This window comes from Leptonychotes weddellii, chromosome 5 (assembly GCF_054177405.1).
Source record: "Leptonychotes weddellii isolate Sample4059 chromosome 5, ASM5417740v2, whole genome shotgun sequence".
In the NCBI taxonomy this organism is placed as follows: Eukaryota; Metazoa; Chordata; class Mammalia; order Carnivora; family Phocidae; genus Leptonychotes; species Leptonychotes weddellii.
In genome coordinates this window covers 70,516,602-70,533,721 of record NC_138373.1, presented here as the reverse complement: position 1 = coordinate 70,533,721, position 17,120 = coordinate 70,516,602, and the positions used below count along the sequence as shown (strand labels likewise).

General features: G+C 48.8%; 1 protein-coding gene across 1 annotated transcript in view; it reads right to left on the bottom strand.

Moving 5' to 3' along the window:
- Positions 1-138: 138 nt before the first annotated feature.
- CCND2 (cyclin D2) overlaps positions 139-17,120 on the bottom strand; it is a 29,718-nt gene continuing 12,736 nt past the window's right edge. Inside the window, exons 4-5 of the mRNA XM_081821071.1 lie at positions 14,722-14,870; positions 139-4,976 (exon numbers count right to left, since the gene is read on the bottom strand). Coding sequence (XP_081677197.1) covers positions 4,827-4,976; positions 14,722-14,870 — 299 coding nt within the window. The 3' untranslated portion in view covers positions 139-4,826. The remainder of the gene's footprint in view (positions 4,977-14,721; positions 14,871-17,120) is intronic.

Below are 17,120 nucleotides of genomic sequence, written 5' to 3'. Positions count from 1 at the left end.
GGTACAAGGGTAATGAACATAATGGAAAAAATCCAATGGCCCAGTGATTTGCCGGGGACTTAAGAGCTGGCCAACAGTACGAAACAAAAACCAATCAAAAAAAAAAAAAAATGAAAACTTTTTTTTTTTAAGGACAGGCACCTGTCAAAATACACTGGATACTGCAATGGCTACAGTCAGTAAGGCACTTTTTTTCCCCAAAGTAGGCTGCAGGCAAAGGAATAAACATTGCAGCGACAAGCGTGCAGGTGTACGTTTGCTGATGGCTTCTTGAAACCTGAGCCAAGAATCGGGTCTGATAGTCCAGCCAAGTCTAAAAGCAGAGAGACACAAATGTAGAATAGCTCTGGCTGAAAGGACTGTTCTGGGTTGTTTAGAATCCAGAATCATGAAAAGCCACGTGGTATGAGAAAGTCATAAACATCCTCCTGAATCTTCCTGCCCTATTTTGTACAAATGGGCAACAGCATGAGTGGCTCTTCGAAACTGCTCGGAGCCCACACCGCTGGACGCCTGCGCTCATTCTATAGCTACGGTTTGTTGGCTTAAGGGGACTTTACTGTCTCAGCACTAATTTCCCTTTTAAAGCTATTCTCAGGGTTGGACTGTCTCAAAGATAAACAAAGAGGAATCCTTTTGGCTTAGAAGCCAACTGGCTTACTCAGACTTCCTCCCCGTTCCTACCTCCCATTCCCACACTACCAATATTATCTTCTTGAACTAGAAAATCATTATTTACATGATATAAGGTGCAAGTCTCTTTCTTCTCCCAGCCCTGCCCCTGTGGCCCATGGAGAGAAACTTCCCCCACCCTCTGTGAGCAAGTCATCCAGTCCTGCCTCATGCTCTTCACCTCCGTCCTAGAGCTCCCCCAGGGCAGTGTGGAAAGGCCCGGAGGGTGCCAGACCACAGGAAAGCTACAACCCCCTCTGAAGAGAAGCCCATCCTGCTGGCAAAGGGCTGCTTCTGGCCCCGGGGCTGCCTGGGAAAAGCAGCAGACCAAGAGTCTCCTGTACAGAGCACGTAGACCAAAGGGGATCTGGCTGTTGAGACATGGTGAGCTCTTCAGTGGGGTTCTGGGGCAGTTCCAGAATAAAGCCTCCTCTGAGACAAGCCCCTTTCTCTGAGGAGCCCTCCTGTCAACACGGGCAGACATTCTAAGGAGGGACCTGTCCCCTGCTCCCACCTGCAGGCTTCTTGGCTGGTGGGAACCTGCATGGAATTGAATTATGCTTAGCATATATTTTTGGCATACTAGGACTTTCCCCCCTGGGATTTGGCCAAAATAGGGGAAGGAATAAAATTTGGCAGGCTTAGGGGAACAATTTAGCCCCCACTGATGGAGAAAAAGTTAACAACAATGACCCAAAAAACCAAAAACCAAAACACAGAGAGGAGGAAGAACAGAGAGAAAGACAACAAGGTAGAAAAAGACCAGAATAGGTCTGGAACCCCATTTGTGGGAGGTGAGAAGGAGAAAAAAATCTGTGGGGGAGGGCTGAACTCCCTCTCACACAAAAACTCCTACCAAGGAAACCAAGATCTAAGGGGAGGGCATCAGCTACTTTAACAAATCCAAGCTTCCTTCTTTTGTTTAAGGAGGGAGTAGGCAGAAAAGCCAAACAACCTAGCACCTTCCCATCAGCAACACCACACCTCCCATCACACCAGGCCCCGAGGACAAGAAGGAGAAAAAGAGCAGAAGGCCCCGGTGGCACCCAGGGCTCCAGGAAAACTGGGAAGTTGCAGACTGCAGGGAGAGCCTGTAGGCCTGTTCCCTTCCTTATTCGTCCGGTTCTGTTTGAGCTTAGGGACAGTCACCATTAAGTGACTTTGTACCTTGCTTTCGTTAGGCTCCAAGACTCCCAAGGACTTAGGGACCACATCTTCCATTCCGTGTTACTCCTCAAGGGCCTGAAAGAGCGTCCTATGCAAAGTGAGCTCTTGACAAAACACTGGCTGCTCAGCTTTCCTCTCCAAAACTTCAGAATTCACCACCCACTGTCCTACCAGAAACTCCCTAGAATTTTAGGGTTGTGCTAACTCACCAAATCCTGAACCCTTCCAAACATACTTCAAGAGAGACTGACTCATCGGAAAGGCATCTCTGCAGAGATGCAACCTCTTCACCTCCCTCCCACTCCCACTCCAATACTCATCTGCCCTGTTTGCCCCATCATGCCAATTCAATGCAATTTAAAACCTGAAAACCACGGAGTGCCACTTAGTAGAGGGGCTGGCCGGCCGCGGTGCGAGACAGGTGGGAGGAGGCACCCTTGTAATCCCGCATGCGGCAGAGTCATATGCCCACAGATTCAGACCTAGAAAAGTCTCTGAGATGATCCTAAACTGGGGATAGCCATGTCAGGGAAGGGGAAAGAGAGAGAAGCAGATGAAAGCGCTGCTTTAAGAAAGGGCCACAAGAGGAGGATCTCCAAATAGCCTGCTGGAATTCTTTTCAATCTGTCTCCTGATACCTGGTCCCTAAGTGCAAATTATGACTTCCTAGTTCACTGCATAAATGTTTGTGCTGAACATCTGCCCTGGGGGGGGGAGGGGAAATCCCTTGGTTCAATTGTATTTTTTCCATCATGATGAGGATACCGGAGTCAAAATGGAAGCCTAATGACCTTCATGACTGAAAAGGTCCCTGGGTGTCAGACCCAAGGGCCAAATCCACCCCACCCTCCACCTGAGAGGGGCTTGCAGCCTCCTCGCTGACTTCTCCTTTCCCCGCACTAACGGCTCCCAAGCAGAAACTATGCAGTTGTGAGGTATTATGAAAACAAAAATGTGAATCTTTTGTAGCTATTGATTTTGTCCAGTAAACCTGAGGTAAAGAATGCTCTGTCTTTGAAGAATGTGATTAAGAGAGAGAGAGAGAAAACCAAAAGGAAAAAACAAAAAACAAAACAAAAACAAAAAAACCATGAATACGCTACCAGAAGAAAAACTATGGAAGGGCTTTTCCAGTACGAAGAACTCCTATCTTGACCACCTACTTCAGGACTTGGAATTTAAGCAGTAAAATAATATATTATAAAAATGTTTATAAAATAGCAGCACACTCTGTGAAACATTACAGCTAGGTACTGTTAATGTGAATAAGGATGAATGATCTTAGCTTCTTAGCAGCGCAAAAAAAAAATAATCATAAAAAACTGAACACAATAAACTGAAAAATAAGAGACCCTTAGATTTTTCTCCATCTTCAACCCTCATACTACGAAACAAGGCAGAATCTGTGTATAAAATAATTCTTCAAAGCAGCCCTGTTCTGATTTTTTCTTTCTAACTTAAAAAGGCAAATATTTTAATAGCTTCATTACCTGTCAATTATAATTGTGCAAAAAAAAAAAAAAAAAGTTGTTGCTCCAACCTCTTCGCTAACTGAATGCCTCTAAGAAGTGGAGAGGAAAAAAATTCAAGTACGCTGAATACAACTTTGCAATGAAATTAACGAAAAAACGGAAAAGGGAACAAAATGCCACACTCTGATATTCAGCTGTCTGTCTGCACCAGCAGTAACTTTTCTTTCCATGTCCAGAGGAGAAGCATATAGGTGGGAATTAAGATCCTTCTTTGCCACCAAAATGGTAACAGATCTTTGTTTGTAGGCTTTTTGGAGGAATGTTGTGATGGGAATGTTGGTGGAAAGGGGTGTCTCTTGAGTCCCGGTAGGGATACCAGAACTGTATACCAGAGAATGTCAGATACCAGAAGTGAATAGTCCCCCGACTTGGGGCAGGCGGGGAGGAGCACAGGAGAAGCAGGGAGGAGTCTATTCAGCATGACTTGCATAAACCATCCCATCTATCCCTCGGGAACAAGTTTTCAAAGTGCTTTTCGAATGGAATGGTTTATAACAATGCTAAACTGTGGACCAGACATGCCAATCAGCACCAAAAATCAGTTTTTTAATAAAGGATGCCAAGGTCACATTACCCTCTTGAATACATTAAGAGAAAATATTCCATTCCAGATCCCACCCTTGGTCTCCATCTGCCTCCATTTCATATGAGTTTTGGTTATGGCCCAAAGCGAGATTGCCCCTTTTTGATAAAAATATGGTGGTGTCTGCAATGAACCATGTTTGGAAGAAGAAGCAAGATGTCATAAGCACATGAAACGCAGAATCCAATCACCTGTGTCCAAGTGGCAAAATACAACATCTCTTTTAGGTAGCAGCTACTGTAGACAGCAAGAGATCATAACTAGAGATTCAGCTATGCTCCGGACTTAGTAACAAACAGGTGGTCGAGAACAAAGGTGCTTCTACATCCAAAATGGTTCAATCAGGTTGAGAGATTGTTTTGTACTCCCTCCCCATCGTGTCCCTTATTTCTAATTCTTTCTTGAGTTCATTGCTTTGCAATCTAATCATGCCATAAATGGCTTACGCAAGTTCCTTGAAATTATCCTACAAGGGGTGTGTACATGCTAGTTCATAACATGAAAAAAAAAAAAAAAGCCTCCTCTAATTTGTTCCCGTATTTGCAGGCGTACATTTTCTCTAGCTACTCTGCAGGTTTTTCTGTAAGCATTTTACTATTACTTTTAACATAATCAAACAATAACTGTTCGCATATACAAGGGATTCCCTTCTGTTGTACTTCAAATAGGCACCAAATGCTTTTAGTTATTCCGTTTTTATAGGACCTTTTTCTCTCACTTCTAAAAGATCTTTCAATATGATCTAGGTGGGGGCAGATTTTTTTTGTTGTTGCTTTTAAAGTTTCATCCTAAAACATAAAGAACAAAACACAACCAGAGAGAAGGAGAGAGCAGATGTGAACGCGTCTCTCCCATTCGGCCCGACTTCGTCCTCACAGGTCAATATCCCGCACGTCCGTAGGGGTGCTGGCCTGGTCCAGTTCATCCTCCGACTTGGACCCGTCCCCCTGGTCCTGACGGAACTGCTGCAGGCTGTTGAGCAGCACCACCTCAATCTGCTCCTGGCAGGCTTTGAGGCAGTCCTAGAAGGAGAAGGGGTCAGACCAGAGCTGTTAGCAAGATCAACAGTGTGCAGAGCATTTATGAAGAAAATATACACAATGGAAGCCTCACGGGCTTCGTGCCGGTTTCCCAGTAGAAAGATGTACTCCAGCAGAGCTGCGGGACCACACTGCTCCAAGTGGGGTCCACAGCAGGCAGCATCGGCACCCCCTTGTGGAAAATGCAGAATCCCGGCCCATTCCAGATCTATCGAAACAGAATCGGTATTTTAGCAGAAGCCCAGCTGAGACAAACACACATGAGAATCTGGCCAAGATGCTGAGCCCTTTACGGACACGCCGCACCCGGTAACCCCAGCGCCAACTGGGGGCTTTCTGCTTGTGGACCCTGGGAGGTGACAGAGAAACGGCGAAGGCCAGCACCGCAGACAGAGCCACAGAGTCAGGCAGGTGTGGCACCGGAGGGATGGATAAGAAGAGAGTGCATTGAACTGTACTCAGAAACTGCGGAGGTTCTTAAAAAGAAAAACGCCCGGTTTTCTGCTTTACTTAACCACCCTCAATTCTCAGAGAACTACAACACAAATGTTGACAGAACTCTGGACGTTGCAACTGTCCAATTTGGGAAAAAGTAAGAATTTGCAACATTGTTTGATATTAGTCTATATTTGGTAGGGAAAATTCAGAGTAAGTTTGCCCCAGGCAGAAGCTTCTGTTAGCGGGGTGCGGTGGAATGCGCGGCAATTCATGGGTGTCACGAGGGAGGGGCTGGCTCCTAGCGGCAAGTGGGCTAAAGAAAATCACTCTTAGCAGATATGCTCCCCCCGTCCTCTGCAACGCTCTGTTTCTGCACTCAAGCAGCATCTACATATGGAAAATATGTTAGATCGGCTCCGCTTGGGTCTTCCCACAGCTTAATCTAGGCTTCCCTTGTTGTTGTTGTTGTTTTTAAAAGATTTTATTTATTTATTTGAGAGAGAATGAGAGACCGAGAGCACGAGAGGGAAGAGGGTCAGAGGGAGAAGCAGACCCCCAGCTGAGCAGTAGGCTTCCCCTGTTGTTTGTTTCACTGTGCAATTCTCACTGCCTGGAGGCTACTGTCTGCCAAGCACAAAAGCATTATCTTTATTTTCTGAAGATCTAAAATAAAGTTGGACCGAACTACTCAGGGACACAGTTTCCATGCCCCAATGTTCCATTCCTATCTTGTCCATTCCACGTTTCAAACTACAGCTTTTTACGAAACTGAAGATTAGGAACAACAGCTGCTAAGGGCAGAGATGGGAGTATCACCCAGCAGGTAAGACAAATGAAAACGGAGATAGTATTTGCGACCCGCCCACCATACTTGCAGGGAGCAACGAGGTTATTTCACTTCTCGGATCTGTTCCCCAACTTGTAAAATAAGGATGAAAAACACTCATAGGGTAAAGGTCAGCTCTTGAAATAATCTATCTCAAGTGCTAAATTCAATAAATGAACCCCATTTCTTGTGAATAACAAGAAACCTGTCCTGGAGTCTGAAAGAATTCTTTCGATTTCTTTAAGATGAGATATGGATAAGCATTTGCTCCAGATTGCTGAAGGCAAGCACCATGTGCCTGGCACTGGGAGTGGAGCGTGGAACAAGACAGACAGAACCCAGCCTCAGAGATCTCTGGGCCATCCTGAACAAGCTGAGGGGTCAGGGACTGGCAACATCTCTCAAACTTCTGTGGCATGCCCTGGCCACATCCTCTACCCTGTCCGATCCCCTCACTATCGACTGGAAACCTTCCCTGGGCTCCTCCTCCAAAGCCCACGCCCAGGGGTTGCGCTCCCAGGTCACTGACCACTCGCCCCATGAGCTCGGGGCGAAGGCTAAAGGCACTTCCATTTCAGTAGAAGGTATCAGAAAACCCGAAAGCCTTACAATCGATAAAGAAAACTGATCTTAAATAAAGATAAAGCTGGTGTGGGCAAACAAGGCAAACAAACGACTATAGGTAAACAACTCTCAACTCTCCTTGGGAAGGTCGTGCATCAGAGGTGGACAGTGGGGCCCACGGTCAGTTTTCCTTCCAAAGCCGGAGTAAGTGGCTTGTTCTCCATTTGAGCACCATCTGAAGAAGCCGACTTGTTCTGAGAGGCCATGTTCGTGGCATAACACCATCCTCAAAAGCCCCGTCTCATGTCTCGGGTGCCCTCTGCCCTCCCTCATTCCCCTGAACTCCTGAGAACTGAGGGGCTGCAGAATTGAAATGAATATTAGTTTCTTCTTTCTTCTTTCTCGCAGGGAATAATGAGTTGAATCCAGCCAGTGGTGATGGGATGACCCTCCGCTACAGAGGTCCTTCAGGAGCTGGTGGAGGTTATGTTTAAAAGGAGGCGGGGGGAATGCGTCAGAACCCCTCCATACCACAGGGACAGTACCCGCATGCTTGCCTCCATGGAGGACAAATCCTATCCAAAGCATACGGCATAAAGAGCGTTTCCCCCCCCCCCTTGGAGTATTATTAACATATGTGTTCTATTGATTTTGGGTGTGGCATAAAGGGCTTTTGTTCTCTAAAGAAGATGGCAGGATTCTCAGCTGATTGAGGGACTGTGTGTGTGTAGGGGAGGGACAGACAATAGCTCTGAACCACTAAATTCAAAAAGAAATGCCAGTCAGGTGTCAGCAACAAGGCCTCTTTAACAAGACGGTTTCCCATGGCACAGCCATTTGGTGAAGACTCCCTGACGTGAAGGTGAAGGTCGTGTGGAAGACCCTGCCCACCACCGAGAGCCCTAGTGCCTCCCGCCGATCCTGTCCAGCTTTCCTTCCTCTGAGGCTGTATTTCGGTGCCATGGGGAGGTCATCAGGGTCAGCCCACCTTCCATCCCAAAAATATGACCAACTCAGGACTCCATGATTATCACTGCATTAGCCACACCAGCATCCCTGAGAAAGATCGTCCTCCACACAAGGAGACAAAGCTCAAGAAAGCGAAAGAACCTGATCTGAGGCCATATTAGAGTCTTTGCTTTTGGGACGCCAGCGATTCTACAGTTTCTGGCATTCAGCCTTCCCTTCCAGCAGCCTGAAACCTCAAAGAATGGTTCTAGAAAAAATCCTACAGGGAAGGCTGGGACATTGGACAGTCACTTCTACTGGACTTTCAGAGCCATGGGACTGAAGATAACACGCCTCAAGTGTCACATTTATGTACGTTCCAGCCAAGAACACGCGTACCGGCTTTCCTGAATAAAATGAAGGGAGGTTTCATGTAAAGCACTTTCCTCGGCTAAATCGTGACTGACGATGGCCAGCTCTTGATCTTTGATAACCTCCTACTTGAAGTGATAAATGATTACAGCAGTTACCCCAGAAATGAGGGACCCTGAACTCCATCCCCGGCTCTCTTCTAGATTCATCTGGGACAGAGCGGGAAGCTAACCCTCTCTGGGCTCAATCTTATGTCCCTCACTCCTGGAAAGCCCTCTGGGGCCTCGGCCTAACTCTCCTTCAGGTTCCCCTTCTTCACAGCTCGGCTATTATCAGCTTGAGTTTTAAGTGCAGATCACCCATCCTTAACTGGGTAAAAAAACTTAAGGGCAAGTGTCTGTCTTGCAAGAACAATGTCAGTCTACTCTGTGATGGTGGAGACAGAGATATCATCACGCCCCCTTCCTGGAGACAGAACTCACTCCCTGTATTTTAATACCCTCCTTTAGCATCGTTAGGAACCATTCTTGGACTTGCAAAGAGCACAAGAATTCTCTGTGAGCTGATGGAAAGTGAAGGGAGAGGGAAATGTGTGGTGGTGCTGTTACCTGAGCCAGACATGCCCACCCAACACAGCCCCGTTCCTGCCCAAGGAGCTCCGACTCTCCCGAGCAGCAGGGCAGGACGGCGCATGGGACTGGGGTGGGGGGAGCGGTGACCTGAGAGAAGGAGGAACCGTGCCTCAAACCCAGCAGGGCGCTTGGTGCTGGAAGGTCAAGCTGAGAGAAGGAAATAAAGAGGGGGGGCAAGTTCAATGGCCCGAAAAGAAAAGGAGGCAAAGCTGGGGAAGAGCAGAATCATAGTATTTCCAAAGGGCAGAATCACAAGACGCCACACAGTGGCAATTACAGAGTCAGGGGATTTGGGGGTCTGAACGGCTTTTGGAGCTCAAACAGCCACACGCCCTCATTGTACAGCTAGAGAACGGAACTGAAGCCGGCTTGTCCCCTGGTTCCTTCGAGTTAAAAGCTAAGCCTGGCTTTAAACGGGCAAGCCTCCAGCTTCAGAACTCTTTCCCCTAAGACCCTCTGCTTCTTCCCAGCTCTGAGGAAAGACGTACAGGGCAGAGAATCTCCAAGAAAAGGAGACGTAGCCCCAAGGAGCTGGTGGGCGGGGGGGGGAGGGGGGGTGGGTGCACTGGACAGCTCGTCCAGTGAAAAGCTGCTACGTGCATGCAAAATGCAGCGGCTCTGGGACCTCTGCTTTCCGGCAGCCTCCGAAAGCACCGGTCGTTGTGTTAAGATGCCCCAAATTAAGCTGATTAAAAGGAAAGCCATAATGCTCGTCTGTCAGCCTGGACAGGTGGCACTCCGCAGTGCTGGAGGTCGGGCAAACCTCCAAGTCCGATGATCATCGGCTCCCTCCCTGGCCCCTGCCCCCAGCCCGGAGCCCTGACAGCAGCGTTTGTGATCGCCAGCTCGTTACACGGGCCTCCGACTTCCTCTGCGTGCTGGCTCGGGCTCTGCGCCCTGCACCCTCCTCGGCCTCCATGAATGGGCTGACGGAACTCCTACCATGAGCCCCCAGTGTAACTGCATCACGCCATTGTCACCACACACGCACTGCACTCAACAGGGGGACAAAGGGCTGAATGAGCCCCAGACCCGCGGCCAACTCAGGCAGGGACAACTTGGGAAACTATCTCATTCTTCCTTTCTTCACAGGCCGTTTGGCTTATTTCCTTGCATACCAAATGAAGCCCGCAGAAGAAATAAGGCAGGAGAGGCAAGCATGAGCCTCCAGTTCGATTCCGTCCCCCTCCCCGCGCCCAGCCTCCCCTCCGGCCACTCTTCACAGGGTCCTCGACCACAGGCCCCGTCAGGTCCACAAAGGACAGCCCCAGCTGTACAGGGGCCCTCAGGAGAAGGTGTGCCGCGAGCGGGCTGGTGCCGCTCACTAAGGAGGACAGAGACACAAGGCTGGGGACCCGGGCCAGAACGTGTAGTCAAAATCAAGACTTCCTCCCCTGCACAGCGAATGGGTTTTCAACAGCTCACTGGCAACCACGACCCTAACAGGCCAGGATGACCCTAAGGCAGGGGTATCCTAAATCTTCTCTGGGCGCTATTTAAGTACTGGACAGAGTTTTGATGTAACCCAGGTAGAAAAGGAGGAATACAGGGACCAGGGGACTAGCGTCTGCCTCCGTCAAATTATCTCCCAATAGCTTCACAGCATGGTCATGGCCCGTGAGCCTGACTCCTGCGTTTTTATCAGTCATTTTGTAAAACTGTGTCACGTGAAGGTGATGTGTTTTGCTCAGGACCCTGGCGTGTAAATTAAGGCTTATAGGGCTTTCCCAAAGACCTGGGGAGACCGAAGACTAAGAAACACACTCTAAGCCCATATGCCTGGCCTTTGTGTCCTCCGTTCCTTCCTTCCGGCTTCCCTCCCTCTCATCAGCATCATTCCCAAGCCTCTGCCAGGGGCTCTGGATAAAGAGCACAGTAAAAGTTGGGTCCTGTTCAAGAGGCTCTATAGACAAGGAACGCTGAGATAAATGCTGGCACAAAGCACGAGCCGAGTGCCGAGGGGACGGAAGAGGAACCCCGAGTCTGCCCGGCGGAGCAGGGAAAGGTTCACCGGGGAACCAGGACGCTCGAGCCCTCCTCTCAAACTCACCCTTGGCAACGGAAGCCCCGGTAGAAGTTTCCCCAAAGCCAGCACCGCCTCGCTGGCTGGCGTCTGTTTTTAGCAACACTTATGACTGGAAGGAAAAAGTACTTAAAATATACCACCCTCTGAGACTTTTATTCCCTGTAAAACTGTCAGGCTTCTCACTCAGCTTTCTCTTTGGAATGAAGCGTTTCGGTTTATTTTGGCAACCAGACGGAGCAACAAAGACCGACTTTCTCAGAGCCGCCTGGGTCCCTCCGATCAAAGCTATCTGCTGCTGGCTAGTGAGCCGGAGAAACCTGTCTGCCCGTCTCAATGGAATCCAGGGGACCCTCTTTCCCCGGTCCGACCCCTGACAATGCGTGGAGAGAGAACACCATCAGCTCGAGGAGATCACAAATAGCAAGGTGCACAGGGCAGGCACAGAACTGTAGGGACATCAGGTCCTGGTTCCCATCTGTCCTATTCTGCCGGAGACAGCGTAACAGAACGTGGTCCTGGGCACCTGACTTCTCCATGGGAGAGTTCAACACAATCCTGTGGGCATTTCAGAGCGTGGGTCTGAGAGCATATTGTGTGTGTGTGTGTGCTCTAATTGTGGCAAAATAAACTGAACATAACATTTACCATTGTAACCATTTTTAGGTGTACGGTGGCATTCAGTATATTCCCTTGGTCATGCCACCATCTCCATCATCCATCTCCAGAACTTTCTCATCATTCCAAAGTGAAACTCCATACCCATTAAAGAACTCCCCATTCCTCCCACCCCCTGGACCCTGGTAACCCCGATTTTACTTTCTGTCTCCATGAACTCCACTATGTGAGTTATCTCCTGTAAGTGGCCCCATATATGTGTCTTTTTAGGTCTGACCTCTTTCACTTAGCATGTTTTCAAGGCTCATCCATGTTGCAGCACATGTCAAGATTTTACTTCCTTTTTAAGGCAGACTAATATTCCACTGCACATACATACCACATTTTGTTTCTCCGTTCCAAGGACATTTTCTATTGCCAAGTGCCCTTTCCAGGAGGCCTGTGTTTCACATTAGGCCTAGTGAGCTCCTTCCTCTGGGTTGCTTTCCTCCCGCATTTATAGTTCATAACACTTCAGCATTCATTTGCTGATGATCTTCATTTGCTAGGATTTTGCATGCTTTGCTTTTGATTTCCCCTACAGTCGCCGAGTTCCTTGAAGTCAGGAGCATCATCTCCTATTTTCCATACATCACCCACCCGTCCCAATTTCTGCCTTGGTTCCATCTATGCTTTGTTCATCGTGCAAGTCTGCAACAAGTGAGCCTTTAATAAATACTTCCAGAAACAAATGGAGAGTAAGTGCTTGCAACACATCACTTCTTGACTCATGAAATGGTAAATGGGCTCAGGAAGCAAAACTTGCCTCCCTCCAGATACCAATGCTTTCTGAATTCCAGTCCTTTTCTTTTCCTTCACTTTGAGCCTCAGGACTTCAGAGAACACGGCCTGACGGATGGGAGGAGACCTATAGCACTTGGAAGTCAGGCACAGGTGGCCAGCCTTGCCCAATGTTGCTCAAGCCTTTTTACTAAGAACATTCCTGGGGGGAGAGTGAGCAAGCCTCTGGGGCCCAGAGGTAAGCTTAGAACTCACAGAGGTCTCAGATTTTTATCTGAAAAAGTGCTATGGAGTTTACGTTCTCTGTTCATGCTTGGTTGTTAATATTAAAATGTTGAACCAGGGCGCCTGGGTGGCTCAGTTGGTTAAGCGACTGCCTTCGGCTCAGGTCATGATCCTGGAGTCCCGGGATCGAGTCCCGCATCAGGCTCCCTGCTCAGCAGGGGGTCTGCTTCTCCCTCTGCCCTCTTCCCTCTCGTGCTCTCTGTCTCTCATTCTCTCTCTCTCAAATAAATAAATAAAATCTTTAAAAAAAAAAAATAAAAAAATAAAATGTTGAACCAGAGGCCCACTGGTAAGAATGGGGCACACATGCATCTCCAGTTCCACAGCTGGGACATATGAGACCTCTAGCGGCTCTTGTATCCATTTGACCCAGTCTGATGGCTACCTTGGCTACATAGTGTCTGAAAGAGGCAAGCCGTTTCCCTAATGTAAGAGGAGCAACTGGTTTGCAGTCTTGAAAAGCGGCCGAAGAGACTCCGTGACACTTCAGGAGTGACCTCTGTCCATTTGAAACCAGTAAGGGGTGATAAAGGGACACGTGGGAGAAGGCCAGAGACCCACAGAGCCACCAGCCAATCACGACAGGTCTATAAATGTCTGAAAGAGGTTACAGTGCCTGGGAGTCAAGCTGTTGTCACTGACATTTTTGTCTCTGGGGGTTGAGGAAGAGCCTGTCTTAAGCTGGTTGCTGTTGGGAGTCCTTTTTGTAAGGCAGCCTTAATAGGAGATACTCAGAAAAGGAAGGAAGCTTATCATTTCTATAAATGTTAAGTTCCGACCCAGATTTGCCTCTGGAGGATCAGAAAAGCACTCTTCACATGAAGCACACTGGAAGGGACTTCGCCATCTGTATTTTGGAAACCATGGAGTACATGGTAGCGCAGGCCTTTGTGAAAAGCCTGTTTTGGACCTAGAATTTGAAAAGCATATCTAAGAACTGCTTCAGAATAGGACCCTGGGTTTGTTCCATGAGGCCCTTCACCACCTCCCTGCACCACTTCCTTGAGATGGTAATAAAGGCCAAGGCAAAATACAGACGCAGAGGTGAGAAAGCCAGCAAGCTGCAGCCTTAGGCTCTCGGAGTTGTCCACGTTCTGTTCAGCATCCCCGATGGGCCTGTAAGCCACGTTATCTCTTGACTCAATCTATTGCCACAGCAGGGCATTCGGAATCTCCCTGGAACATCCAGAGGGGGGCACGGTGAAGTCCCCCTGCATCTTGAGCCTCTCCATGGTGACACAGGAGGGCCTCCCAGCTGACAGGCCAGTTGTCTTCAAAGCAGAGGCTTTCTCAAACAAAAAGTCAGGGGCTACAGCAAGAGTGGAGCCAACGTTTCCAGGCGGGGAGTCGGAGCTTCTGGGTTCCAGCCCCAGTTCTGCTGCTGCCCTCCCCCTCCTCCAGCTGGCCACCTCAGCACTCTCTGCACCTCCCACGGAGAGCCTCCCGCTGGAAGACGCTGGAAGACGCAGGAGCGGCCACTCTGACCTCTCAGAGCCACCCTGGCTCAGACCTTCTAAGGACTGCAATTTCCTACCAGCTGAATCAGAGCCTCACTTGACCCTCGTCTCTCAAGACCTTTCTTCTAAGGAGCTTCAAATTCTGGCAAGCCTCTGGGCAGTCCATGGGGCACAAGAATGGAAAAATCTATAGCTAATAATAGTTCCTTGAATTACTATGGCTCTTTATTCTTTTAGCAGTACTTCTTAATCCATTACCACATTAAACGAAAGGGAAGTGAGAGGTGGGTGGGGTTGAGAGGTGTGTCAAGGCCAGACACGGTGCTCGAGGTGGGGCACCTCTTGGACCCCCACCGCCCCCAGCGCAGCGGAGCCAGGCTCCAGCCCTCTCTCCGCCGTGTCTCTGCCTGAGTGGGTGTAAGCAGAGCACGACACTGTGGGGGAGAAGCAGCCCGAGGACAAGAAAATAAATGGAAATGAAGCAGCATTTCAGACCCACCAGGAAGCCCACACCACAAAGGAAAATTAGTAAATAGCCCTCCTCCACCTTGTATCTGCTTGCTAGGTTCTTTTCTCTATTTTATGGCACACAGGCTTCCAAACCTTAGGAGGAAGCCTCATCTATTGAATTTTGTACGACTTTGGATGTTGATCTTGGAAAACAGAAAGCACTATCAACAACAAAAAAAACACCTCCAACACATTATCATCAAGCCAAGTGTCTCCTTCCCTGAGCTGAGAAAAGAGACATCTGGTTTTAACCAAGAAGATGGCGTCCACCTACCACATCCGTGTTGGTGATCTTGGCCAGCAGGTCGACCAGGGCGTCGCCAGTGAGCGAGCTCACGTCCTCATCCTGCTGGAGCCCACAGATGGCAGCTCCCACACTTCCAGTTGCAATCATCGATGGCGGATACATGGCGAACTTAAAATCTGCGAGAACGAGAGGCCGAAGGTCAAGGATAGCGGGGCTCCCCAGCCTGAAGATACTCAGAAATAGGATGGTGAAAGGTAAGCTGTACAGTGATCCCTCACCCTACAGACACATCCTCTCCTGAGTCTTCCTTCACAAGACACCTTTTCTTTATTTGCCATCACTGTGGCAGGCCCAAAGCTAAAAGGGGAGACGGAGGCAGAGAAGGTGGAGAGCTTATCTGAGTGCACATAGTAAATTCTCAGAGAGGAGACTCAGGCCCCCACAATCCTGTCTGGGGTTAGCATGTGTGCAAGTGGCAGGAAGGTGAGTGAGGTACATTCTCCTCTGGGGGTCATGGCAGGAGCAGAGCAGGGAGGTCTGAGGTGAGTCCAGACAAGGTAACTTATGTGCCATACAAGTGAGACAGACCAAGGGATCTAGATGGTGGAAGGCAGGAAAAGCATAAGCAAGTAAAATTTTATGAAGAACAATAATCCTGATGTGATCTAGCCCTATTATTTTGTGGACAGTCAAAAAGGACTAATATGGCCCAAAACAAAAGATGACTTCATTTAAAAAAAAAAAAAGAAAAAAAGGAAGTGAGAGAAGCAGTAATCGAGGGCATGAGGGCCAAGTTTCACACAAATCCCCAACTTCTAGCCCAATGCCAAGGACCCTTAGAACATGAGGAGAGAGAAAGCAGGTGTTAACCAGTATTAACCACTGCATCCTAATCAGATGGATGACTTGGTTAGATTTTATGGCTCTTGGGCCCGAAGGTCCTGTTTTCTTGCTGGAAAAAAAGAGTGGTTTGCTAAAGAGAAGTACAAAATGAGGATGAATTTAAGGAGCTCAAACACTCATCCACTTTCATTTCTCCAAAAGCTAACAGAGGGGATGTTCCTATGCTCATATGCTCCTCAGCCTGGGAGACCAAACACCTCAGTTTCCTCTGAGTGCTCCCGCAAAGAGGCTGGGTGACCAAGATCACCTACTTCTCAGTTATCAGGAGGACAGAAGGACACCCGCACCTGACTTCTGTTGCTGCCTCTAATAGCTGCTAATGACCCACGTGTACAGTCCCGTCCGAGTTATATGCCAGCTAATTCACACATCCACCATATAAGCTGTGCACAATTACCCCCATGTGGTGGATGAGAACGGGCAGGCTTCTGAGCGCTGCAAGTGCCCTTTCCCGCTCCTTGTGCTGATATGGTAAAGAGGTTACTCCATCACTCACTTTAGTCAGTCCTGGAGTGGAGCAAATCCTCCACAATGTACTACCTCTGGTTCTAGCATTACTCCAGAGTTTACTGCCTATAGCTGTGCAAGGGGCGGGGCGGGGGGAGGCAGGAGGGAGATACAGAGGGGGCACATGGGTCACACTTCAAATTACAGCACCACCATCAGGTTGAACTATAAAAACAATGTGACAGAACATTTCCCCTTCTTCCTGAACTATAGAAACAGTGCAACATAATATTTCCCCTTCTTCCTGTCCAATGCCCTATTAAGCCACATATTCCATTAAAGCACTTTCATAGGTGACCCCATCGTCCAGCAGCAAGTTGGTGGTGTTCTTAGCAATACGGCTGATTCACTGAACCGTGCGCACACCTCCCATCTTGGCCGAATCCCACGAACAGAGCAAGCCTGGCCTTCTGTCAGTCTGTCTTTCTCCTTGGCTTTCTTTCCTTAGCCCACTCACCATTTCTACCTCTTGAGGGACGTATATCACAGCGTTCTGCCCCAAGCCTGCCGTCCACTTGTCCACTAACTCCTCCCGTGCCTTCTCTATCCCCATGGATGGTGCCAAAGGCAGCCTCCCTGCATCCCGCTCTGCTGTAGGTCTCCTCCACATGGGCTCACAGGAGTGTTTCTCTGCCCAATAACCTCATTAGCTTCCCCCTGTGACATTCATAATGCAGACGAGGCAGCCAGCCCATGGCCTTGGGCCCACAAAGGCCCTGGGTGGGAGCCTCTGGCAGGGAACGACAGGAGGATATCCCTGGCCCTCCCTTTCCTCTGTCCCAGGCCTCCGACCAGGAAGCACACCTCACACGCGTCTAGCTTTTGTTGTCCCACTGCACGCAAAACTGACTCCTAATTTTAGCAAACTAATTAACTTCTGGAAGCCAGGGGGTATATATGGGTGGTCCCGGGGGTGCAGCAGGGGCTAAAGTTGCCAGAAGGACTCTATCGCCCCCCTTTCTTGTTTTGCTAGGAAAATGCTGAGGGGCATCCTCCCGGCGATACTGTTCCCTGCC